At 38.4% G+C, this 26555-nt stretch overlaps 1 protein-coding gene and 1 long non-coding RNA gene across 3 annotated transcripts in view; one reads left to right on the forward strand and one right to left on the reverse strand.

The window, feature by feature from the left end:
• Atp8b1 (ATPase phospholipid transporting 8B1) overlaps positions 1-26555 on the forward strand; it is a 126784-nt gene that overhangs the window by 87313 nt on the left and 12916 nt on the right. For both annotated transcript variants that reach the window (XM_063231563.1, XM_063231562.1), the window contains exons 9-22: positions 2226-2308; positions 2427-2585; positions 2840-2928; positions 4618-4808; positions 7791-7999; positions 9444-9487; positions 10100-10256; positions 15351-15539; positions 17465-17577; positions 19701-19865; positions 20654-20765; positions 22191-22266; positions 25733-25865; positions 26249-26537. In XM_063231563.1, coding sequence (XP_063087633.1) covers positions 2226-2308; positions 2427-2585; positions 2840-2928; positions 4618-4808; positions 7791-7999; positions 9444-9487; positions 10100-10256; positions 15351-15539; positions 17465-17577; positions 19701-19865; positions 20654-20765; positions 22191-22266; positions 25733-25865; positions 26249-26537 — 2009 coding nt within the window. The remainder of the gene's footprint in view (positions 1-2225; positions 2309-2426; positions 2586-2839; positions 2929-4617; positions 4809-7790; positions 8000-9443; positions 9488-10099; positions 10257-15350; positions 15540-17464; positions 17578-19700; positions 19866-20653; positions 20766-22190; positions 22267-25732; positions 25866-26248; positions 26538-26555) is intronic.
• LOC134471773 (uncharacterized) overlaps positions 796-26555 on the reverse strand; it is a 36456-nt gene continuing 10696 nt past the window's right edge. Inside the window, exons 3-4 of the long non-coding RNA XR_010041400.1 lie at positions 14333-14362; positions 796-13776 (exon numbers count right to left, since the gene is read on the reverse strand). This is a non-coding gene — a long non-coding RNA (uncharacterized LOC134471773). The remainder of the gene's footprint in view (positions 13777-14332; positions 14363-26555) is intronic.

A 26555-nucleotide genomic window follows, 5' to 3' on the forward strand; every position in this document is an offset into this window, starting at 1 on the left:
CTTAAAGGAAGAATGGTTTACTTTGGTTCATTTTGGCTTCTAGTTGATAGAGGTTTCAGCCCATAGTCAGCTGGCTCCAAGTCAGGACAACGTGGCAGAGTGGATGGCAAGAGGAAAGCTACTCATGGCATGATAGCAGAAACCTGGGAAAATGTATACGGAAGATCAGAGAAACATAAATACTTCTAGACCATGTCCTCACACCCTATGACCCACCTCTTTAACCAAACGCCATATCCTAACAGCAAGTCAGCTATAAATTTATCAGTGCACTAATCCACTGATGATTATCAAAACTCAATGACCTACCCAAAAAGATCCCCAATGATCCACTCACCCACCCCTCAATGCCCTGCCTATGAGTCCATGAGCTTTGGAGGGGTCATCTAGATCTAAACCATAACATCCTACCCATATCACCCAAAACACTCATGCACTTCCTTTATATAAAAGGCACTCAGTCCATCTCCAAGTTTCCCAAGTCCTAACATTTCAGCATTGCTGAACAGTCCAAGTCCAAAGTCTCCCCCGAGTTTTATGGGATCTCCCAGAGTTCTCAGACCCTGCCTTTGCCCACTCTTCAGGGAAGATGAAAGTGCAAATGGGAAGTAAGTGCGTGGGCCCTTTAGAAACTGATGACAAGTATCCAGAGGAACAGGAATGACTATGGATATTATTTGATTCAAAGAAGAGAATATAGTTTTTAAGTCTTTACCAATAAGCAATTTTGAATTTCCCCTTTTTGATTTTAGCTATTCTGCCAAAACATAATAAAGAAAATAAAGTTTTGACCAGTTTTCAGTACATTTATTTGATGTGTACAAGGTTGCAGGCACATTATATTTAGCTTGTTTAAGCTTTTTAACAACTCCATGAGATGAGCATTATTAATTATTCCCTTGATCACCCATGAGGAAACCAAGGCCCAGAGAGATGAAGTAGCCTGCTCTAGGTCACACAGTAAGTGGCAGTAGGGACCCTGTTCTCTGTGTTCCTTGTTTCTTACACCCCAAAGCCATATTCACAGAGCTAAAATCATGAGTTAAAAACCTAGACCTTTCCTTGCTCTGTTGCTGAGTCAGCTGACAATTCAATCTCAGCTACAGAATAACTATTAATCTCACTGATGAGAGATTCTAAAGGCTTATGAAAGTATGAATTCTTAACAGGCCCTGTCAGAACAGAGTGGTGGAGCTGGGAACCATTGGTCAGTTTCCTGATAAGTAGGGATGTTTGACTGGGTATCTGTGAGGCCCATAAAGGGCTATCCATGGTAACAAAGCAGCCTTGCTCTGAGAGTGCACATCCTGGCCTGCCCCCATGTGTCCATGCGCGGTGACCTTCCCTTGCACTAGGGGTGGGACAGGCCAAATATTGGGGGTGGGGCTGCCACTTCCTTTCCCAAATCTGCTTGTTCCTTCTAGAAAATAGTTTGACCAGAAGTTTAAAAAAATGCCTACAGGATTTTTTTCCTTCCTTTTTTTTTTATTAGTATGTTTGCAATAAGTAGTAAATGCATTCATTCATCATGGGGAATTTATATATAGCATAAATATTATATATATATATATATATATATATATATATATATATATGTATGTACAAGGGATTGAACTCATGACCTCATGTTTGCCAGACAGGCGCAGTGCCACAGAACTAAATCCCTGGCCTATACAGTATATTTATAGTATATATTTATGTAAAATAAATATATACTATAAATATATATTTCATATAAATATATAAAACTATATATATAAAAACTTGTTTGAATCATCTTATTGTGGTGAAATACTAGAAGCTACATTTTCAAACAGCAGTTTGGCTAACAGGAAAGAAGGAAATGAGAAATCAATGAGAAAGATGTTATGGGTGTTTTGTCCTAAGTGTTACAATAGCGAACAGTAAAGGTAACCAGCATTTCTCAGATCAAGAATTTTTCTCTATAGTTTTGAGGGTAACCTCACCCAAACTGAGTTTCAAGATGAACAATGAGTATAAAGATAGAGCAAGTTAGGGCTGGAAATGTAGCTCAGCAGTAAAGCACTTGCCTAATATGTGTAAGACTGGGTTTAATCCCAAAACTAGAAAAAAAAGAGAGAGAGAGAATAAACTAATGATTTAGCCTTCATGTCTCAGTGTGTTTAATGTTACCTTGTATGTGCTATTTTATATCCCTTTTGAAGTCTAAATTGTGTTCTTGTAATTATTTTTCCCCACTTTAGAGAAACCAATTTAAAATTCAAAATGGCACTTGAAATCACAGACCAATACCTTCAAAGAGAGGATACCTTGGCAATATTTGACGGTTTGTACAAAACATGTCTTACTTTGTTTTAAATTTTAGTTACTTGATTCAGTCCATTAATTAAAACCAGAAAACCCTTCCTATGTGATTAATAATGTGAATCATACCTTTCCTAAAGGTTTTATTGAATGTGAAGAACCCAACAACCGATTAGATAAGTTTACAGGAACACTATTTTGGAGAAAAAGAAGTTTTCCTTTGGATGCTGATAAAATTCTGTTACGTGGTTGTGTAATTAGGAACACCGATATCTGCCATGGATTGGTCATTTTTGCAGGTACTTTGAGTTTTTCTTGGGAAATTGATCCACTATGAGCTCTTAAGATTTAAAGGAAGAGGGCCGGGGCGTTAGCTCAGCAATGTAAGCACTTGCCTGGTAAGTGTAAGATCATGAGTTTGATCCAAAAGATTTAAAGGAAGAAATTGCTTTTCAGTCCTTTTTTCATCAGAACCAAAGGAAGAATGATTATATTGACATGCTAGTTAATTGATTTACCCAATTGTTAATCAGATTGAATTTTCCATTTTTAGGTGCTGACACTAAGATAATGAAGAATAGTGGGAAAACCAGATTTAAAAGAACTAAAATTGATTATTTGATGAACTACATGGTTTACACGGTATTTATTTTCCATTTCAGTAGATGAGAAGCTAGATTGTCTTTTGCTCTAATTTGTTGTTTAGCTCTCTAATGCAAAAAAAAAAAAAATGCCTCTGTAGATGGGGTAGAAAAATCTTGGGCTTTATTTATTGCTATCAGTTTTCCATAAGGATAGTCTTCTTAAAAACATTTTTTGTCCCATATGTACTGCACAAGTCCAAATATAAGGAAAGACAAAACATAAAGGGTGCAGAGTGTCTTCAGGCCATACCCAGGTTCCATGATGGTCCAGGAGGCCCCATAGCAGTTACAGTATGATTATACTCATGGCTGGGACTTACTACAGCAAACTGATAAAAACCAAATTGAGCAAAAGACTCACAGGGCAAAGTCCAGGGGTAACCACGCATAGGCTCTTATCACACACAAGAGTCATTTAATTCCCTCCAGCAATGATTCATGACATCACATGTGAAATGTTGTCTTCCAGGGAAGCTCACTAAACTCTTGCCCAGGATTTTTAACTGTGTAGGCACCATCGGCCTGGCATGCAAGGTAGTCAGCATAAACTGTGCTGCCAGCCTTGTTGGGCACAGTGAACTACTCTTATCAGAGATTAAGAAATAAGGAACTAGAAAACCCTTTCAAAATTGAAGATCCCAGATGCCAAAGAAAGGCCAAGCTTGGGAGAAGGCCTCTTGAGGAGAGCAGTCTTAGTTCTGCAGTATTGGTGCTTTATTTATTTATTTATTTAATGGTGAGCCCATATATTAAACAGACCTCCAACTTCTTATTCTCAAATTTTTAATTCAATTTGAATATACAAACTCTTTGGGACTTATAATTATAATGCTTTACTGTACACACATATTGAAAGTCACATAAAGGTAATATAGTAATTTAACGAAAAGCTCTTTTTTCTCTGTGCTTCAGTTTCATGAAAATTTTCCTTGAACTTGACATGCTTATCTTTACTGCACCGTGGTGATCATGTCTAGAGCCCTCCCAAAGGGTCCATCATCTGTCTTCTGTGCCAAGTTGTTTTGACACATAGCACTTTTGAAAATGCACGTTTAGAAATGTAATTTTCTCTCTGGAAATTGTATTTCCAGTTTCAAATACTATACACAAATACAACTAGGATGGTTTTAATTTGTCCCATAAGTATATACTCATCATTTCCACAACATAGGGATTATTGTATTCCTTCTCAAGTGGTCTTATTTACAATACAATGCAGTCTTTAAGACATTGTACTTTCAGAAATAATTACTCAAATATATGTGATGGTTCCATTTAAACAAGAAATTATTATCATTCAATATTTTTATAAGGAGCCTAGTTTATCATACTTTGACATTGTCTCATGCTAAGAAAAGCTATCCTCCCAAACAGTCCAAGGTAAAATAATTGAGAGCATAGCCTATAATATGAAAGTCTTTAAGATTTGAATATAGGCTACTACCATCTCTTTTAAAAGATAATTCTGGGAATAAACCTCACCATATATGTATAATACCGAATGAACCAATCAGTCATAACCATCAAATAGACTTCAAACCATTCTTATACTGTTTTATTTGCAGTACATTCATATTGCAGACTATTAAATTATCATAAACAATCATAAAATAGGTTAATTAGCTCTAAAATGCACAGGGTTGGAAATCCACCCTTAGAATACTTGACCTGGCTTCCTATCTTGTAGATCTTCGTTGTTCTCATCCTGCTTTCTGCTGGCCTTGCCATTGGTCATGCTTACTGGGAAGCGCAAGTTGGCAATTACTCTTGGTACCTCTATGATGGAGAAAATGCCACGCCCTCCTACCGTGGATTCCTGAATTTCTGGGGCTACATCATCATTCTGAACACCATGGTGCCCATCTCTCTCTATGTCAGGTAAGCCTGTTTCTTGGCCTCTTGCTTTCATGGAAGACTACAGTATCTAGTTCCAATTTAGCACCTTCCTGTCTAGCAATAATTGTTTCAAAGGTCAAAAGGAACAAATAAGAAAATAACGGCTATTTCAAAACTGATAGTAATCCAGGGGAAGAAAAGAAACCTTGGAGTATCTGTCGGTGCCAGGCACCTGCTATTTATTTTCATTACAGATAAAGCTCTGGTGTTCAGAGGTCAAAGGTCACGGTCAGTTCCTTCTTAGTGTGTTCCAAGGCCCAGCATCCCACCCTCTTAGCTGAGCCTGGCCCATTACCATCTGCCACACCTACCTTTGCTTGTCACACTTAAGACCTCTCTGTCACTACCCCCTGGTGGGAAGGAGGGTTTTGCCTTCCTCTAGCCTCTCACGAGGTTCTACAGCTCATCTCCTTGTCAGTCAACTACAACAAAGGATCAAGGTTGTATCTCTGACATGTGTCAGTCACTTTGGAGATATTTCTTCCTTTTTCTTTCATATTAGAGTTCACTGTCACTGGCCAATTGGATTTTACACCTCTGAAGGAGGAACTGTGCCTTAGAATATACTTTACAGTCAAAGGGAGTTTTTAGTTCCAGTAAATAATAGTCCAGAGGCACATGGGATCCCCTACCACGCACACACCTATAATTAGAAGCTTTTAATTTTATTATATGTACATTTGTTTTGTTTTTAATCTTATTATATGTAATTACTGTTGTTCTACTGATGGGAAATAAGCCCTGGGGCAGCCATCTGTCCCCCAGCTCCTTTAAAGACTAAAAATAGTGACTGTTACACTTCTTAAAAGCACTATCTATCACACAGATTATTTTGTATGAAATTATCAATGTATGCTATAAAATAAACCCTATACTATATAAATTTGGGGTTAAAAAGTTATACTGCATGGGCTGAGGATTTAGCTCAGTGGCATAAGTGTCTGCCTTACAAGTGTGTGGTCGTGAGTTCAATCCCTGGTACTGATAAAAAAGAAAAAAAGACCAAAAAAACTTATACTGCAAGATAATTATACTGCAATTCTTTTATGTCTCTTGGATATTAATGAAGGTTCTTTCAGGTGTAAGTCATACTAAGTCATTCCAAAGAGCATCTCTGGTTTGTCTACTACCCCATGGGTACTTTCCAGCCCGTTTAGAATGGAATCACCGAGGCCACAGTACCAACCCTGAGACCCAGCAGGATCTGCCTGCCTTTCTAGGGCCCTGCCACTCCCAGTCCCTTGATGTTCCTTCTGCCCTAGGGTCTTTGTCCCTACTCTTATCTCTGCCTAGAACATTCTTTCTTAGATAGCTATATGCTGCTATTTCATTTTCTGCAGGCCTTTGCTCAGATGTCCCTTTATCAGCCCTGCTGTCCAGATCCACCTGATCTTAACCACTGCATCTCTTCCCTCTTGGTCTCCATCTCCCCTTTGTCTGCTTTGATTTTCTGCAGAGAACTTACAGCACCTATAGAGTACCTATTTACTGACTCTGTTGATGTAGTTGCCTTTACTACAAAGTAACCTGCTTAATGGCAGGAATTTCATCTGTCTTGTTTACTCATGTATGCTTGGTACTTGGTACAGTGTGGGTGTTTAGCAGGGCATATTTACAAAAGGGAAAAAGGGAAGGTGAGTTATTTTTCTATCTTTTTAACCTGTTATAATAGCATCCATTGCCTACTTGACAATTCCTGCACATGTAAATAGCTAATATTGAAATATATTTAATTCTTAGTTTGTTTTTGTGTTGTTGTTGTTGTTGTTTGTTTGTTTGTTTGTTTTGGTACTGCAGAAGGAACCTAGGAAAAAACATATGCTCCACAAATGCTCTACCCCTCGGCTACATCCCTAGCCCCTTATAGTTTTAAAATTGAGAAGGTATTTTTAGAATATCTTCTTTCAGACATTGTATAATCTTTTAAAGTAAAAAATATATATTTTTTTTTCCACAATCAGAGGTAACAATTTAGGAGTTATTTGCAAAAGACTATTGCCCTATTTGAGAGCATATGGCAGTCTGTCTCCTCATGTGCCCTCATCTCCTTTGCCCTATACCTGGGGGACATAGATCAATGCAGACATCCCAGTTGTCCCAAGTGCAACAGGAAATGACAAGGAAGAGACAGCCATGCCTGTGGCATTTTCTATGGGGTCATCTTGTCGCCCATTTTTTTGGCCTGGTTCTGAACATGCAACTCCAGGGCCTGATGTGCATGAGTGAGAAGGAATTCACATGGAGAAAATGGCTTTGAAGAACACTATCATTCTTAAGCCATCTTGACTCTGAAGCTGGAGTATGACATGTTTAGTGAGGCACCTGAAGGGTGAGCACATGGGCCACAGTATGGTTTATATCCCGGAAGATGTTATAAAAACATAGGGCCTTTTTATTTGTTTTCATTGCTATAATGTAATAATGTTAAACCAATTAACTTGGGGGTGGCGGAGACAGTTATTGTTTTGTATAATCCAGGCTGGCCTCAAACTTGTGATCCTTCTGCCTTAGCCTCCCAAGTGCTAGGATTATAAGCATGCACAGCTACCCCTGGCTTTAAACCAAGTAATGTATAGACACCAGAAATATACAGCTCACAGTTCTTTTGGCTGGGAAATCTAAGGTTAAAGGCAGCTTAGGTGGTGTCTGGTGCAGACTCCCTGCTTCATAAATGGCAACTTCTGGGATTTTCACATGGCAAAAAGGGAAAATAAGCTCCCTTACAGCCTTGCATAAGGATGCTAATCCCATTCATGAGGGTTCTGCTCTCAGACCTAACTACTTCTGAAAGGCCCAACCTCAGGACTGTTGTGACATATGGGTTGAGGGTAGGGCTGAGGGGTACTAACGTTCAGTCTGTAGCAGTAAATAAACAACTCATTCCTGTAAACACAAGTGAGAAAAATTCACCGCCTGCAACTCACATCTAAGTGCTCCATATAGCATAACCTTTTGTCTTCATAGTGTGGAAATAATTCGTCTGGGACAGAGTCACTTCATTAACTGGGACCTGCAGATGTACTACTCTGAGAAGGACACACCCGCAAAGGCTAGGACCACTACGCTAAATGAGCAGCTGGGGCAGATCCATTACATCTTCTCTGATAAGACGGGGACACTCACACAAAATATCATGACCTTTAAAAAGTGCTGCATCAATGGGCAAATCTATGGTGAGTGTGAGTACACCTTTCACAAGTGGACTATGAGCTTAGGAAATCTTTTCCATGAAATAATTTGAGACATGCTTTCGCTGACTAGACTCAGATAGGTATAAAATAAAAGGCATAGTTGGCTCTTGAATTAGGGTAGATGAATCATTCCCTTGTTGCTGCCGTGTGCTCAGCCTACCTCCCAAGAGTGCCTAGTACCTCCTGGGTAGACCCTGGTGCTGTGAGTATTCCCAGAAGAGTCATAAAGGAGTACTGTTGGGAAGACCTGCATAACAAAATTAATAGTCAGAAAGAAACACACCTTTCTCCATCTAAAAATTGAATCACCATACGTTCTGGGAATTTCAATTCTAGGAGTACACTGAACTCCAAGGAATTAAAAATGAGGACCCAAAGGATACATGTACAGCCATGTTCACAGCAGTATTGTTCACAATAGTCAAAAGGTGGAAACAACCAAATGTCCATGAAGAGATGAGTGGATAAGCAAGATATGGTACACTCAAACAAAAGAGTATTATTCAACCTTAAAAAGCAGAAAATTCTGACCCATGCTATAATGTGGATGAACCCTCAGGGCATTATGCTAAGTGAAATAATCCAATCATAAAAGACAAATATACATGTATGATTCAACTTAGAGTAATCAAACTCATAGAAACAAAATAGAATATTGATTAGCAGGAGGTAGGGAATAGGAAGTTGCTATTTAATGGGCATAGAGTGTCAATTATAGAAGATAAACACAGTTCTGAGTTTAGATGGTGGTTTCACAGCGTTAGGGATGTATTTCATGCTGCTGGACTGTACACTTGAAAAATGACTGCAATAGTAAATTTTATATTTTGTGTGATTCAACACAATTTTTTAAACATTAACTTCCATTCTAATTTTCTGAAACACAGCTTATGCTTACAAATAATACTAAAACTAATGCTGTATTGAAACAGAGTGCTCTAATTTTTAAATAATGACAATACAGTTTTTTAAAAAGGTTACAGGCACATGCATATTCTTTCCACTTAGAGAAAACTTTACTCTCTGAATGCATTTTCACATCAGTAAGGAAGCTGGACACAGGGGTGGATGATGTGATCCCATTAGTGGTGGCAGTCCCTCCAAGGAGAGTTAGGTAAAGGTCCCAGTGGAGTATAGAGGGACAGGTACCAGTATTTGAACACCTGGACCCAGGGATAGCAAACATTTTCTGTAAAAAGCCAGGTGGCAAACGTTTAGCCTCTGCAGGCAATACATGGTCTCTATCAAATAGTCTTTATTTTGCCCAACTCTTGAAAAATGTGAAAACCATGGTTAACTCTAGAATCATCCAAATACATGCTACAAGACCCACACTATCACCAAGTATGCAAAGCTAGGTTGGAGGGCAGAGGGGACTCTAGTCACAGGTGAAGACTCAATATGTTTTGTCTTATTTGTTTCCTAGGAGATCATCGAGATGCATCTCAACATAGTCACAGCAAAATAGAGGTGGGTTCTTCAATTTAAGGAACTGTTCGGAATATGTATTCATTTCCTAGAGCTGCCTTAACAAATTACTGTGTATTAAAACAGCAGAAATTTGTTCTCTTGAAGTTGTAGAGGCCAAGAGCTTGCAATCCAGGTGTCAGCAGAGTGAAAGTTCCAGGAAAGCATCCTTTCTTGCCTCTTCCCAGCTATTGTGGCTGTCAGGAATCCTTGGTGTTCTCTGGCTTGTTATAAGGCTCCAGTCTCTGCTTTTGTTGTCACACGGTGTTCTCCCAATGTCTTCATCTCTGTGTCCAAATTTCTCTCTTATAAGGACATTCGGCCTCCCATTCTAATCCAATATTACCTCATCATGATCACCGCTGAGAAAACCCTATTTCCAAACAAGGTCATGATCATAAGATTTTGGGTTTAGGACTTGGACAGACCTTTTGGGGGACATAGTTCAACCCACTGCAGGGTGCTTTTTACTGTAAGACAGATGTAAGCCTCTAACACTTTAGTCAAGAATGTGCTCAAATTTTAAGGTGGCTTTTGCATAATTAAAAACTTCAAAAGGGTTGTTAACACAGAAATATTTTTCTTAAATCACATTTCTTTCTCCACTCCTTTCAGCAAGTTGATTTTAGCTGGAATACATTTGCTGATGGGAAGCTTCAATTTTATGACCATTATCTCATTGAGCAAATATTATCAGGGAAGGAGCCAGAAATCCGGCAGTTCTTCTTCTTGCTCGCAGTCTGCCACACGGTCATGGTGGACCGAACTGACGGTAAGTGTTTCTCTGGCATCGCAGGCCTCAGAGGCCAGCTTTTTAGTTTGCAGGTGACTCATGCTCATGACTCAGATGCATATCGAATAGTACGTGTGACAAGTGTGTCTCACAGTCATTCAAGCCATGAGTATCTGCAAGCACCTATTGCTGGATGCTACATGGAACAACAAGCCCCAAATCAAGATTTTCTCTGGCAGTTTAAAACCAATTCACAGTTGTAACCCTGATTTATTCTTTTGTAAATAAACTTTTATCATTAAAAGAAAAGGTTGGCTCTTTATAACAGAAAACTAAAAATCTTTCCATTATATGATACTTTATTGAGAATGTAAAATCAGATATCTATATCGCAAGTGGAACTTAAACTTAATCTTTTGTACAATGATGTCAGAAGTTTCTTTTATTACTTAAATTCAGATATGCTTTGCTGGAAATTGTAACAGCTAAACCCTGGGAACCTTTAAGCTGTCATTCTCATTTGAAAATGCATAATTAATATGGATTTGCATGGGAATCAGCAGTGATGCTGACATTTAGGTTCACGGACACAATTTTTAAATCTGGTTTGTACCAGCTTTGTTACCAAAAATTCATCTGTATCAATGAAAACAAGTCATTTTGTCACATATAGGCATAATGAATTATATAGATACACATGTGTACTGTAAAAAGGTCAGAGGGAATTCTTTTGATATAACTATAATTAAGCACAGACTGATTTCATTTACCCACTTTCTTCATTCATTTCATTCCATTCTTTGTTATTGTTGTTTTATTTTATAGTCCTGAGAGCCTTTACACTGAGCTACAATCCCAGCCTTTTTTTTTTGAGACAAGTTCTCACCAAGTTACTAAGTCACCCAGGCTAGCCTTGAACTTGTTATCCTCCTGTCTCAGCCACCCAAAGTGCTGCAATTATAGCCATGTACCACCATATCTGGTTCATTCTTTCCTTTTTACTTCAGACACTGAACCATAGAAAAGTCCCTCTTGATGGGATGCCAACCTTCGTGTTATATAAGTAATACATAAGTCACAGAGAAGAAATATGCATTAAAAAATGAAATGTGTAGAAGCCATACGTAATATTTTAGCAAGTGTCAAAGAAGCTCATTCTCCATAGATAGTCTAATAATATTATACAGTGAGACTACAGAGTTTAAACTAGGGTGGATCCATCAAAAGGGCTGTTGGCAGTGAAGAGGAAAAGAATGGAAAGGGATGATACCAGGTCACAAGTTGCCAAGGAAGAAGTCAAAGTCTTTTTGACTGGCCCAGCAAATTTTACTTGTAGAATAAAAACTATGGCATTTTATAGCATCTTGGTTCATTTTGATTCATTAGTAAAATTATTCTTTTTCTGTTTGTGTGGTGGTATTTTGAGAGCTACACGGCCAACTTAAGAAAATATACATATATCAATGTTTAGATAGGCATGGTAGGGGCTGGGGATTTAGCTAAGCAGCATAAGCACCTGCCTTGCAAGCGCATGGTTGTGAGTTCAATCCCCAGTACCGATTTTAAAAAAAGTTTGGTAGGGGCTGGGGGTTTAGCTCAGTGGCATAAGCACCTGCCTTGCAAGCAGGCGGTCGTGAGTTCGATCCCCGGTACCAATAAAAATGAAAAAGACAAAAAAAAAGTTTGGTAGATAAGCATGGTGGTGCACACCTGTAATCCCAGCACTGTGTGAAGCTGAGATAGGAGAATTGCTAGTTAGAGCCCAGCTTATGCAACTCAAGTCAGTCCTGATTCAAAAGTATAAAGAAAAGAGCTGGTGATGGTGGGCTCAACCCTATGCAAGAATGAGAGAGTAAATTATATACAGAATACCATGTTCTTATCACCTTTTTCCCATTAGAATATTAGTAACAAAGCCTTGGACTGTGTGCTGAAGGTCCCTGTTAGAGTACTAGCTTCCTCCGTGCTGCTGTAAAAAGGCAGGATGTTCAAAGTCCCTTGTCCTGTCAAATGAGGTAAAGGATTGGACAACCCCTTTCTTCACCCAATAAATGACAAGCAGTTGTTCCAACTATTAGGAGTGGAGACAAGGTGAATTCCTTGGCATAGGAAGTTAAATAAGAAATTGGCTTCACTTTTGATCCATAAAGAATCATAGACTTCCTTAGGAGGAACCTCAAAGAAGAAACCTCAAAGACCACAACCTCCAATTTTAGAGATAGGGAAATTCAGACTCAGAAAGCTCCAGGGACCTGCCTGAGGTCATCTAGCAGCTGCAAACTCACCCTAGTGCAGCCGTTCATCATGTGGCTGCCCCTTCACAGTAAGCTCTTCTTTCTGGCTTTTATAAGAATAATGAAGGTGGGAGCGTGTTCTGTATTATGCATAACATCATCAAGAGAAGAGTATCATTTCATATATGTGGCCATGAAAATCTGACCTCAACACATGATTTGCACGGTCTGAATGTTGAGTACATGAAAAGACCATAATGAAGAGGCCACATTAGTTTCCTGTTACTTTGTAATCAGTTAATATAATTCAGGTACTTGAGACACATGCATATTTGCTCACAGTTCTCTAGGTCAGAAATCTGGGCGTGACATGACTGGGTTCTCTGCTCAGAATCTCACTGATATCAAGGTCAGATCATGTGCTTATCTGGAGCCCAGTATTTTCCAAGCTCATATAGCTAGGGTAGGGTTCAGTTCCCTGTGGTGGAAGGATTGTCCCCTCCATTTCCCTTTGGGATGTCAGCTAGGATTGGTTGCCCCTATAGGTTGGCTTCAATGCTTACAGTCAGTACCCTCTATCTTCAGTGCCAGAGGTTGAAACTCTTGTTCTAGTAAAAGCTATGGAAGTTCAGAACCGGGAAGGTTGGGAACCTGTCTTTCCTTTGGAAGTGATTAGCCACAGTCAGAGAGCTCACTTTACAGTGCCTCAGCCTCACAGTAGGCATGCTATCCTGGAGGAGAGAGATATGGAGCTGGTATGAAAGCCCAGGGTAGGATTAGGGTGAGATCTTTGGGGGGAATGAGAAATGGACTAACGTAGGAAACATATGGTAAAGATTTGAAGGGGGTAAGATGATTGAGGAGAGAGAAATCTGAAAGGTAGCTGGTTTCACAATTAATGAAAGAAAGATCTGACGTGCTGTAATCACCAGAAGCAGCTAGGAAATCTGAATAAAGAGAAACAAAAAGTGGCATGGTGTGGTTTGAGAATCTTTTTTTGTTTGCATGATTAGTCTATAAAATATGATTTTTCTGGTTGCCTTTAAGGGTGTGGTATATGAAGAATTTTCTATTAGTCTAAGTGTCTCCCTTTCTTCTTTATCATATGTCTAAAATTGAAGTTTGAACCAAGTCTCTGAGGTTTTTTTGTGTTTCCTTTGTTTTTTTGTTTCATTTTTTTCCCTCAAGTCTCTGATTCTATTACCAGGAGGCAGTGGAAGAATTTTCTTTTACCTTTAATGATCCAAATATCAAGGTGTTGGCTTCAGATAGGATTGTCCTACTCATGGTCATGTTACCGCCTTTCATTATCTTGTTTCTTTTCTCTGTTGGAAATAAGCTTGCTGTTAATATTATGTAAGGTATCACTCTGCCAACTAAAATTGTGAAGGGAGGTGCTCTGTTCTCACTGCAGCTTGCTTAGCTCTGGGTAAACAGTTTGCTCTCTGGCATTTGTGTATGTTTATGGAATGGCTGGATTTAGCAAGGACATTTATACTTTCTGGATGAGCAAATAGAAAGCAAGCCTACAGTGCCATCTTTAATCACTAGTTAATCCTGACTTAGAATGAATTATCTGAACCAGCACAAGAAGGAAGGAAAGTGGGAAGGGTTATTTAGTTCTGCCTATAACCACTTCCCCGGGTGCTTCCTGTCCAACCAAATAGGGATAGGAAAAGCTGCCCATGGACCGACCCATAGTTGGCAAACTGATTGTACTATGCTGGAAAACTAAATGCCCTTTTCTACCAAAATTCATCTGGTTTTCAAAATACTTTTCTTTTTGTTCAGAGACAGAATAACTTAGGCAGGAAATAGAAAATCCTGGGTAGACAGAGTAGATTTGGTGTCAGGGGTATAGCTCAGTGGTAGAAAGCTTACCTAATGTGCACAAGGCCCTCAGTTCGATCCCTGGAACCACAAAAAGAAAATCAAGATATTGATCAGATTGACAAAGTTTCATTGTTTTCTAATGAGAATATAGCAGTGGTAAAGGAAACACACTCTTCTGATCCTTTTAGAAAACAAAGTATAATTTTATAGCCTGGGCTTTAAAATGATTGGCGTACAGCTAGAGGCATGGTGTAACTCAGTGGGACAGCGTGCATTTTGCATGCACATAGCTCTGGGTTCTGTCCCCACCACCACAAACAAACAAACAAAAGTCAGTGTGCTCTAGCTCAGCATTTTTACTACCAGGAATCTGTCCCTTAAAAAACCGAAATAGAAAAAAATTTTTTCCTGTTTCGGTTTTTGAAACAGGGTCTCATTATGTATCCCAGGCTGGCCTCAAACTTGTAGCAGCCTTCCTGGCTCAGTCTCCCAAGTGCTGGACTTACAGGCCTGTGCCACCACACACCATAGAAAAAAATCTTTATACTAAAGGAAAGTTTATGTCATTTTTGAGATCGAAAATTTTGGAAATAAATTAAGTGCTTATGAAGGAAATGGTAACATGTTTACATTGATTTAAATAATGTATATGAAGAGTTTTTAAAGATATGGTAACACGTTCAAAATACAACATTAAAATAATCCAAATTATTTTAATCTACTCGGCATGACATCTACTCAGCATGTCAGAAACCATTCCAAAAACAGGCAGGATAAAACTCCAAAAGATTGAACGAAATGATAAAATGGTACAGCCAGTGGAAAATGTCCCTATGGGAATGTCCCTATTCTGACCAGTTGTTTTATTTCTAGTTTCTATTACCATTTATAATTCAAAATGAAGTTTAAAGTATAAGGAGCTTTATTTTGGCACAGCTTTATTTTGGATCAGTGGCTAGTTTTCTTGGGGATGCACTGAACTTTGCAGAGGATGCTGAGACTTGGGGATGAGCTCTGTGTTAGTTTCACAGTTTCTCTGGGATTTCTTTCCTGCTTTCCCTGTTAGGTCAGATCAACTACCAGGCAGCCTCTCCTGATGAAGGTGCCCTGGTAAACGCTGCAAGGAATTTTGGCTTTGCCTTTCTTGCCCGGACACAGAACACAATCACCATCAGTGAGCTGGGCACTGAGAGGACCTACGATGTTCTTGCCATTTTAGACTTCAACAGTGACCGGAAGCGAATGTCTATAATAGGTAGGTCTCTTTAAGATTCTATGGCTCAGGGGCTGGGGATTTAGCTCAGTGGCCTAAGCGCCTGCCTTGCAAGCAGGCGGTTGTGAGTTCGATCCCTGGTACTGGGGGGTAAAAAAAGAAAGATTCTATGGCTCACTCACTTCAGTGTTGCTTTAACCTATTTTATTTACCAATGCTGGGATAAAGCAGGTAATAAATGAACTGTTCGGCTCCTGGAGGCTGCCCAAAGACTTGAAGAGAAATTGGTGATTTTTTTAAACTCTTTTCTTCACCATGTCCGCTACACAAAGGGACATTTTGGCCTATCAGAATTCTGCAGATGCTGCTGACATTCTTGTGCATGAAGGCCTCCAGCTGCTAAATCTGGAAAGGCAACTGCAACTTGCCCCAGCAGCTGCAGACAGCTTGCACCACTGCCCATGGAGTTTGCTTTTCCAGCTTCTCAGCACTTACTTTCTATACTTGATGCCAAAAGGGCGGACTCAGCAGGCGACGCAGTTGTGAGAAGAGGGAGGGTAAGAAGAGGGAGGGTAGGGCTTATGAGTCACGATCCTACCTTTAGTCCAAGCTCTTAACAATAAGCCACCGAGTGGAAATGAGAATCACTCCCTAATTCTGAAGTTATTTTTTTTTTTCAGCTAGTAATTTGAAATAATTTTAAATTTATGGAAGAGTTGCAAGGCTGGTTTCAAGGGCTTTTGTGCATCCCTTAATATCCACCACTTGTTAACATGTGCAGTACCTTTCAATTTCATGATCTATACGAGTTACTATCTTCTGAACCATCTGAGAATAAACACAGACTTCATGATCTAAATATATTCGTAAGGATTTCTGAAGAACAAGAAATTTCACTCCTACGAAGTAAAATGACCAGAATCAGAAAATTTAACTCTGATACATTATATAATCTACAAACACTTCCAAATTTTGCCAGGAAATTGCTTTCTAGTTTTCTGGTCCTCTCTTCCCTTTATCCCATGGTCTCTCCTTGTTTACCTTCCTCTCTCTTGCCCTCTCTTTAGGTTTTCATAGTCCAGAATTTAATACAAAATTACACATTGCATTAAATGATCATACCTTCAACTGTTTTTTGATCTTCCATATATATACAGACATTTTTGAAAAGCTCAGGCTAGGTATTTTGTAGAGTATTCCTCAGTTGGATTTGTTTGGTGTCCCCTCATGATTAGATAATCCAGGTTATATATCCATGATAGGACAGTATATACCTGATTCTGTGACCTTGGGTCACAGCAGAAGGCATATAATGTCACTTTGTCTCATTACATTAGTGGCACTAACTTTGATGATTTAGTTAAGGTTGTGTCCATAAGCATTCTCCTTTATGAAATGGAATTTTTAACCAATAAAAATATTTAAGTCTGTCTACTGAACTTTTAACTGATTTCTGTGTATCTAACATTGGTCTGGACCTACTGTCATGCCTGGCATCTGTGTTGGAGATCTTGAAATCTAGTTAGTAATGAGGCACATACTGCAATTAAATTATGGGCAGATCAAAATACAAGAAAATGATCCCAGGTGGCATGTTACGAACTGACATGTGAAGGGTTCATAGGTAAGAAACATTCATTGGCATGGACAAAGAAAATTCTATGGGAAAAAATAACTAGCCCAGGATGTAGTCCATCATAAGGAATCTAAATGTTAAAAGAAGAGGTAAACATGGAAAACTGAATTGACTAGGATGGAGACTTTTCATATTTATTTCACTGTTATATTCACTGTAGACAGCGGCTCACCAACTTTGTTGAGGGAACACTTTTCTAGATGCATTGAAGGTATTAAATAAACTCAGGAATTATGAGCAGAATAACTCTTCATATGAACTTTATAAATATAGTTTTCTATTAAGAACTTAACTCCATTGTGTTTTCCTTGCCATGCTTCCTTGCTACCAGTGAGAACCCCCGAAGGCAACATCAGGCTCTACTGTAAGGGTGCTGACACTGTGATTTATGAACGGTTACATCAAATGAATCCTATAAAGCAAGAAACACAAGATGCCCTGGATGTAAGTCTGATTTTTTTCTGTGCCTGCTAGATATTCTAGGCCTACTTTCCAGTACTGTCTATTAAGCTCACACAAACGCTACATGCTAGCTGTAGACCCTTCCCTTACTTTGATATAAGCACCAAAATAGGAATGTGGTCAACTGGGTAGTAGTTCTGCCCTGCTTCTGACATCCTAGGAAATGACCACGCAGCCCTTTCCCAGCAACCAGATCTGCAGGTCTGAGTGGCCTGTCTGTCTTCCAGCAATCTTGAGCAAGCTACAACCACAAGGTGTTATCAAAAAATGCAGTGTATGTTTAAATTTCTAAGAGTTTATTAACTCTTATTATCATAAGAGTTATGTAAACATTGCCATTAATCCTCCTTGCTTTGAACTCACTTATCCCGTTGTTCTTCTCACTTTCTGAATCAGTTCTGGAAGTCATCTTTTGTGAGTGTCTAATTTTATTGCATTGTCATGGTTGCCTTTATGTTCTGAATAAATTGAAAGTGTTTACCTTTCGGGGTCATTTTGACTTTGGAAAAGAGCCAGAACTTGCACATTGTCAGATCTGGTGAATTATGGGGGGTGAGGACCATCACAATGTTTTCATGAGCCTCTCTTTTCTATATTTATCCTATCACATAAAGATACTCAAGAAAGAGGACTTCCAGAATTGCTTCATAAAATATCAAGAATGTTGGAGTAAATGTGTTCAAAGTGAGGGGGATACTTTGAGGGGAGTTATAGCAATGTGTCTTTTAATGTAAAAAGAATTTTTTTTGGTACCAGAAATTAAACTCAGGACCTTGCACTTACCAGGCAGGTGCTTATGCCACTGAGCTATATCACCAACTAGAAATTTAGTTTTGAAAAATTAATTATTCACTGAATATTTTGATCAGTGTTGTACACTAAACTGTAGCTTTAATATTTCTGTGACCCCAAAACTCCATCAACTTTTTGCTATAGGGTGAAGATAAGAAATCATTCTTATAAGACAGAGAGGGTAACAAAAAAAAAAACTTGAAATATTGTGCTCTGATGCCTTTGTTAGAAAAAAAGTTTGGTCTTTACATCAAAGCCCATATCTTAGCTGTCTAGTGATATTGCAGAATATTTCTAGAACTTTCTAGGAATTGTCTGCAAGTCCTCAAATTGTTTGGTTTTGTGTGATGATGGCAGTGGGGTGCAGAGATCAGCCAAAAGTTGTGTCCCTGTTCTGCCTCTTCACTAGATTTACTATATGGTATGAACCATTAATTCCCTATGTGAAAAGAAAGAATAATTCCTACCCTGAAAAGTCTTTGCAAGAGAAAACATCTTTGCACTTAGTGGATCATTAATAAAGAGTACTGTTCTCTTTAGTTTGAACATTTATTTAGGTTTAGGGCCAGTCAAACGTCCTGCAGAGAGAGAAGCCTGATGAATGTGTAGTTTATTAGTGGGGTTACTCTTTAGATTATATACACTCACTAATGCAGATAAAATGAAATGATTATCAGGAGGATGTGAACACTGTCAATTTAATCAACTAAAACCTTCTAAAGAATTTGAAAGTGAGTACTTTGTTGGCCTGTTCTTCTGCCTTGGTTAGGTAAGATGTGACTATGAAGAAAAAAGATTTTCATTAGTTCATTTTGCAGTTATTTTGAATTATTTAAATCTACTCACTAAAGGAAAATTTACAATACTTTTTCTCCTTAAAATGTTTGACCTCAGCTTTAATATCACTCACAGATTTTAGAGCTGATCTGAGTATTGGTTGAGATTCATACTCATTGGAATTGTAACGTTTTATGGGTACACTTTGTAAAGTCATCCTTGTCTCTGTTTACACCCTTTATTATTTTCTTAGTTATTAAGAGAAAAAGCTTTTCTTCACCCTTATGACTTGATTTAGAACAAAGGTAGTCTTTTCCTTTTAACTAACTTAGGAACTATAGTTCTAGGACCCGGAGGATGCTTAGAAAATCAAGTCTATTAGAAACTAAAATTTAATCCCTCTGTAAACTCTTGATTTTTCACTGTCTCTTTTTAAATTCTCTTAGTATATTACTCAGAGTACGATTTCAAACTTGATCTTAAACTACATAAAGTTAACTACTCTTGCATGATGGCTTGTCTTTTAAATAAAATAGATCTTTGCGAGTGAAACTCTTCGAACTCTGTGCCTTTGCTACAAGGAAATTGAAGAAAAGGAATTTGCAGAATGGAATAAAAAGTTTATGGCTGCTAGCGTGGCCTCAACCAACCGGGATGAGGCTCTGGATAAAGTGTACGAGGAGATTGAAAAAGACTTAATTGTAAGTTTTAGTCTTAATAATTTTTTCCGTGATATTCTAAACTGGGTTGAAAATTTTATTACATTTCATTACATTTTTTACTTCATGTTTTCAAGATTATTCTAACTTCAGCATTTGAAATTAGTACAAAAGAACTAGGTCATTTAAATTTCTGTTTTGATAAACAAAATAGAAGTTACTGTTAGAGAAACAAAAAGGAAAAAGTATTCAAAGAGGTTCTGATCCAACTCCATTATTTTAAAATTCATCAAGTTGTATATTATAACAAAGTAGCATTTATTTCATAATTAGAATTACTGGAACATTTTTTTTAAATTTTTAAAATGAGTCTATGGCCATACCACCCTGAACGTACCTGATCCTGTCTGAAATAAGATAAATGCCGCATTTTTAAGTGAAGTTTTTCAGAAGCATACTTATTGCCTGTAGAGTTTAGATTAACAGGAAATATCCAACAAATAGCTAGTGTTGCCCTTTAGTCAGAAAAACTGGGTAAAGTCCATGTAAAGTAGGTGTGGTCTTAACATCACTGATTTTGTACTTGCTTTTTATTATTATTTTTCCATCCTGGCAAATTAAGCAGTTCAGGATTTAAGGAAAAGTTTCAAGTTGTTTTGGTTTGTGTTGGAGGAACAAGAAAGCATTCTTGCCAAAGTTGGCCACTGGCCTCTGTAGATCCCAAGAAGGGAAAAGAATTATCACTTCTTTTTAGAGGTCGGCAAACTGAAGGTAAAAGAAAATTTTGAAGTTATTTTCTAATTGCTTTTTTCCCCAAATGTATATTCCAGCTATTAGGCGCTACAGCTATTGAAGACAAGCTTCAGGATGGAGTTCCAGAGACCATTTCGAAACTTGCGAAAGCTGACATTAAGATCTGGGTGCTCACTGGAGACAAAAAGGGTACTTTACTGTGTAGGGAAACATCTGTAAAGTCACGAGTACTTATACTTCCCATTTTCTTGGAGTAAGATGACTTTCCATCCCATAGAAACATTAGCCTCTTCTTTAAAAGCAAGACACTTTCTCTTCTTAAAAACCTTCCTCTTCATCCTGTCACTGTCCTTCCCTTAGCTGGCTCAGTAGCAGAATTCATTGCTTGTAATTTAGCTCCTTGTCGTGTCTTGCTGATGATGATTGGTCTTATCGCTCCAGCCAGCCGTGAGCCCATATTCTGAAAAGCGACTCTCTCTCTTCTGTCTCTCCAGAAATTTTTCATTTGTTGAATGTAGAATAATATAAAGGGCTTGAAAATCAAATTAAAATTTTATATCCTAGGAAAAATTTCAATTTATAAATTTAGAGCTCAACAAGTTATTGTTTGGCATTGATCCTTTATTCCGCAAGCCTCTCCCAAATCAGAGAATGCTCTGACCTCATCAGTGGGCTACACACTCTGCCAAGTAAAGGGAAGAACAGCCCTAACCTTTAATAAGTACCATATGGATGGTAATGGAAGAAGGGAAAAAATATCTTCGGGAGGGGCCCCATGTGAGCATCAATAGAAATGTTTTCCCTTGCCCCACCCAATTACAGAGTGATGAAACCACATAATCTGAACATGCTTGGTTTATGAACAATTAACTTATTAAATAACCAATTTATATACTTGATAATATAGCACTTTTTACTCTTCAAAGGATCTCAAACTAGACTTTGACTTTCACTTGTTACACAGAAAGGGTTTTTTTCTTTATGTGACGTCTATATATTGCTACAGAAAAATAGTACAGTTGGTCGAATCTGGTTATGTTCACAAGTTACAAGAAATCATTATATATTGAGTCCCTAATCTGAATGTCTGAGATCTAAAATGTTCAAAATCTGAAACTTTTGGAGCACTTTTGTTTTTGAGAGTCTTGCTGTGTAGTTGAGACTGGACTTAAACTCACTATGTAGCCTAGGCTGGCCTCAAATTCACAGCAATCTTCCTGCGTCAGCCTCCGGAGTGCTGGGGTTATTTATTATAGGCACAGGCCACCACGCCTGGCTCTGAGTGCCGACTTGATGCCACAAGTGGAAAATTTCTCACCTGAGCACATGTGACGGGTCAAATTTCACTAAAAATATTATATAAAACTACCTTCTGGCTTGTAAGAAGTGTATATGGCTTATATGAAGCATAAACAAATTTAGCTTTTAGATTGGGTGCTTATTCCTAAGATAGCTCATTATTTACATGCAACTACTGCAAAATTCTACAAAAGAAATGTGAAACATTTCTGGTCCCAAGCATTTCAGATCAGAGATACACAATGTGTATTAGATAAAGCTGATTACTTAATTTGACAGTAGGAATAACATTTAATTTAATTTAATCTGCTGCAGAAACTGCTGAAAACATAGGATTTGCTTGTGAACTTCTGACAGAAGATACCACTATCTGCTATGGGGAAGATATAAAGTAAGTGAAGGGCTTGCAGTGTGAATTTATGCAGACTTCATCTTTACAAAGTCAGGACAAGATGCACACGGCAGCATATACAGAAATAGGAGCTAGGATATGTCACATGGGACAGTTTGGTCATGTTTAAATTAAGCAGAGAACAGGCAGTTCCAAGTTATTGGTCTGCCTTATTTTGAGCAGATTTTATTCTCAGGGAAACTTGAGACCTCTAGTTTTCCTCCATTCTTTAGAAGTCCTTGGTTCTTGTTCATCTCCTAAAAAAGGAAGTGCACCTGTGATATCACTAGCAAATTAATTTGAATTATGTTTTGCTTTTCCTAGAGATTTTACCCTTTGGAAGAGAAATAAAAAATGGGGAGACAAAGCCCACCAACACTGCCCCGGAAAGTGTCTGAGTGGGTTACATCATGTAGTTTATCTGTAGTTCTAGTTAAGGGTGGGCAGTCCTGATATTTTTAAGCCTTAGCTTCTGCTGGAACATTTTTTTGCCCTGAATCAGAGTTGCAGCAGACCTGGAAACAGACGAGAAAAGCCCTGTCTTGTTAAGAAGCTATAAACATACTAGACACAGTTACCAAGATGTGCTTACTGACAGCCTAACAGTTCTATTTATTCCTCAAGACTTTTTCTCAAAACACCGTCAGTCTGGCACAAGATCAGTTAGCTGTTAATATACACATTTGCTGGATCTACGAAGATGATGCACAAGTGGATGTCCTTATTAGTCTTCTTTCTAATGATGATGATAAAGCATTTGTGTTTCCAGTATGTAGGCACTCTGCTAAATTAGGCAAAATCAGAAGCCTTATTATCCAAATCAGTTCTACTTAAATAGCAGCACATAAACCAGACTTCTGTGCTTTTAGGTTTTAACAAAGTAGCAACAGACAAATTAATGTTTAGTATGTTTACTTAAATAGTTTTGACTGCCAGTAATTTGGTTAATTACCATATGGTTTTGTTTATTTGTATAGATGAGGGCCTTAACTTTCTGCTCTGTGTTTTAAAAGGGTTAGAAATTGGTCACTATGCTACATTAAAAGATAAAATTTATGCAAGCAGTGAAGTTTATGATCAAGCTCTTAGCCAAGTGTCCCTTTATAGAGAGGTGAATCATCTTTCTAGACAGTTCCTGAAATGGTGACTCCTGTCAAGTGAATTCCAATAGGTAACTTCATGTTTTTTTTCTCTTTCAGCATTTATTTTTTAATCAGTTTAATTTTTTAAAAATTTGCAGCACAGGAGATTGAATCCAGACCTATGTCTCTAGTCCTTTTTATTTTCGTTTTTTAAATTTTGAGATGGCATCTTGCTAAGCTGGCCAGGTTCGCCTTGTGCTTGGCAGTTCTCCTTGCCTCAGGCTCTGGAGTAGCTGGGATTTCAGGTGTGTGCCGCCACACTCTGCCTCTTCCAGCCTTTTAATGTTCTGTCATTTTAAACTTGAAAATGAGAATTAAATTGATGTGGAAAAAGGACAGTACCAACCCGATCTTGCAGTGCAGTAGTTCTCCATCTTGCCCTCCTCAACACAGCATCTGCTAACATCTTTGGCAGTTACAGCAGGGCAGGAGGGGTGTTAGTGATTTCCAGTGGGTAAGGGCCAGGGATGCTGTTACAAATCCTATAGTAAGCAGCAACACGCAACAGATGTATTGGGGCAAAGACATCTGCAGTGGCAAGGATAAAAGATCTTCCTTGGAAGCTGAACGATAATGGCTGGGTGTATGGAACAGGGAACCCCGGGGCTGAAACTGAGGGGACAGGACTCCTTCCAATTTTCCTATTATCTTTCTGCCAGGAGGCACGTCACCTTGCTCTGGCTTGATTCTCCTATTTGTAACATGAAGAGATTGGACAAGATACCTGCCATTTCTAAATTCTATGACATTTTTCCATCACAGGAAAGTGTTACTAGCTGAGTATGGTAGTGTATGCCCCTAATTCAGCTATTTGAGAAGCTGAGGCAGGAGGGTCCTGAGTTTGAGGCCTGGGCAATTTAGCAAGACATGCACTCCACATAACGTTTTAAAAGGCCTCGGAGTATACTTCAGAGCTGCCTGGACTCACTCCCTAGTATGGAAGGAAAGGAGGCAGGGAGGGGAGAAGGAAGGAGGGAGGGAGAGAAGAAAAGAAAGAGAAGGATAAAAGAAGGAAAGATTGCATGTCAATAATTTGTTGATGTTTTCTGATCTGCTTTGTTGTGTTTTATTATGTTTAGTTTTACCCTCTTTAAAATAAAATTTAAAAAGTAAAAAAGAAAGAGGTAAATTAAAAAAGCAGTGAGTGCCTCTTATAAAAAAATAATAATTTGTTGCTATAAGGCACCGAAAATTTTCAAAAATGAACATAATTTTGTAACCAAGATATTACAATTCAGATAGACTGCCTTCCTTTAGCTGCTTATGAACATGCTGCCAACTGTATCTTCCTTTGGCAAATAGTGAAGCACTAAGAACACAGTGTCCCATGGTGGAAGAATCAAAACTTAGTAAGATTATGTCATCCAATTAAAAATAAAGAATATACAGTAGACACCTCTCCAAAGAGGATGCACAAATGGCTGATAACAACATGAGACAAGGCTGAACACCACTAGTCATTGGTGAAATGCAAATCAAGACCACCATGAGAGATCAGCTCTAGGAGTAGGGGGTAGGAGGGAAGAGGAATGGGGAATGGGGAGAAGCAGGAAAAAGAAATAAAGGGAAGGAGGACAGAAAGGGAAAAGAAATACAAAATAACAAGTGTCAGGGAGGCTGCAGAGAAAGTGGACTCATTGGCTCTCTTGTAGAAATGGAGCTGCAGACCTTTCCACCCATTATGGCAAGCAGTGGAGGTTCCTGGAAAAAAAAAAAGGCAGTTGCCATGTGATCCAGCAATCTTACTTCTTGACACAGTCTCCAAAAAGTTGAAAGCCAGACCTTGAAGAGATACATGCATGGTGATGTTTATAACTGTACTTTAATAGCCAATAAATTGAAGAAACTCAAGTGTTCATCCATGTATGAACAAATAAACAAAAAGTGGTGTATCTGTACAGTAGAATATTATTTGCCCTCAAAAGGAAAATAAATTATGATAGGTTACAATATAGATGGATCTGAAGGATAGTAAATGAAATAAGTCACAAAAGACGAATCCTATCTGATTCCATGTACATATAAGCTATCAGGCATTGTCAACATCGTAGAAGGGCCCAGTAGGGTACCAGGGATTTGGAGGAGAAGGAAACAAGATGTTATTTAATGAGCACAGTATACAGTTTTGAGTTTTACAACATGGAAAACTTTGGGAGATTATCTGCACAACAGTGTGAATATACTCAACACCATGGACTGTAAACTTAAAAATGGGTAAGGTAAATTATGTGTTCAGTATAATTTTTTTAAAATATACACAGAAAACTGTGGTCCAGGGCTTTTTATGGTTTTATATTTTAATTATTTAAATTTATTTTCTACAGTTCTCTTCTTCACACTCGGATGGAAAACCAGAGAAATAGAGGTGGAGTCTATGCAAAATTTGCACCTGTTGTGCATGAACCTTTTTTCCCACCTGGTGAAAACCGTGCCTTGATAATCACTGGCTCATGGCTGGTATGTACGATGGGTGTGCCTGCATCTTTGTCTAAATAAGGCCAGTTCATTTGGACCCACTGTTGATGGTTTGTGTATTTACTAACTTCCAATTTAAAAATCCATGTTTGACTTTCCAAATGGGAGACTTAATATTACGGGACATATGAAAAGAATTACCCCAAATTAATCAAACCAGTTAACTTAGTTTATCAATTAATGGGTAATGTTTATTTTCTTCTTTGCAGATTTTTGTGTTTTTGAAATTTCTGTCATAAATTATCATTAGAACAGTATAATCTATGATATAACCCACAATCTAGCCTTCACATAACTGAAGTCTTGAAAATTGTACTCTTGGCGTAAAACCTAAAGTGTAAACCTTTCTATCTGTGATTTTACAGAATGAAATTCTTCTAGAGAAAAAGGCCAAGAAAAGTAATATTCTGAAGCTGAAGTTCCCCAGGACAGAGGAAGAGAGACGAATGCGGACTCAAAGCAAGAGGAGGCTCGAGGCCAAGAAAGAGCAGCAGCAGAAGAACTTCGTGGACCTGGCCTGCGAGTGCAGCGCTGTCATCTGCTGCAGAGTGACCCCCAAGCAGAAGGCCATGGTAGTGGACCTGGTGAAGAGGTACAAGAAGGCCATCACCCTGGCCATTGGAGATGGAGCCAATGACGTGAACATGATCAAAAGTGAGTTGCACACAGGTG

The sequence above is a fragment of the Cavia porcellus genome, unplaced genomic scaffold (genome assembly GCF_034190915.1).
Source record: "Cavia porcellus strain 051 isolate PalLab524CR breed Dunkin Hartley unplaced genomic scaffold, mCavPor4.1 scaffold_20, whole genome shotgun sequence".
NCBI classification, from domain to species: domain Eukaryota; kingdom Metazoa; phylum Chordata; class Mammalia; order Rodentia; family Caviidae; genus Cavia; species Cavia porcellus.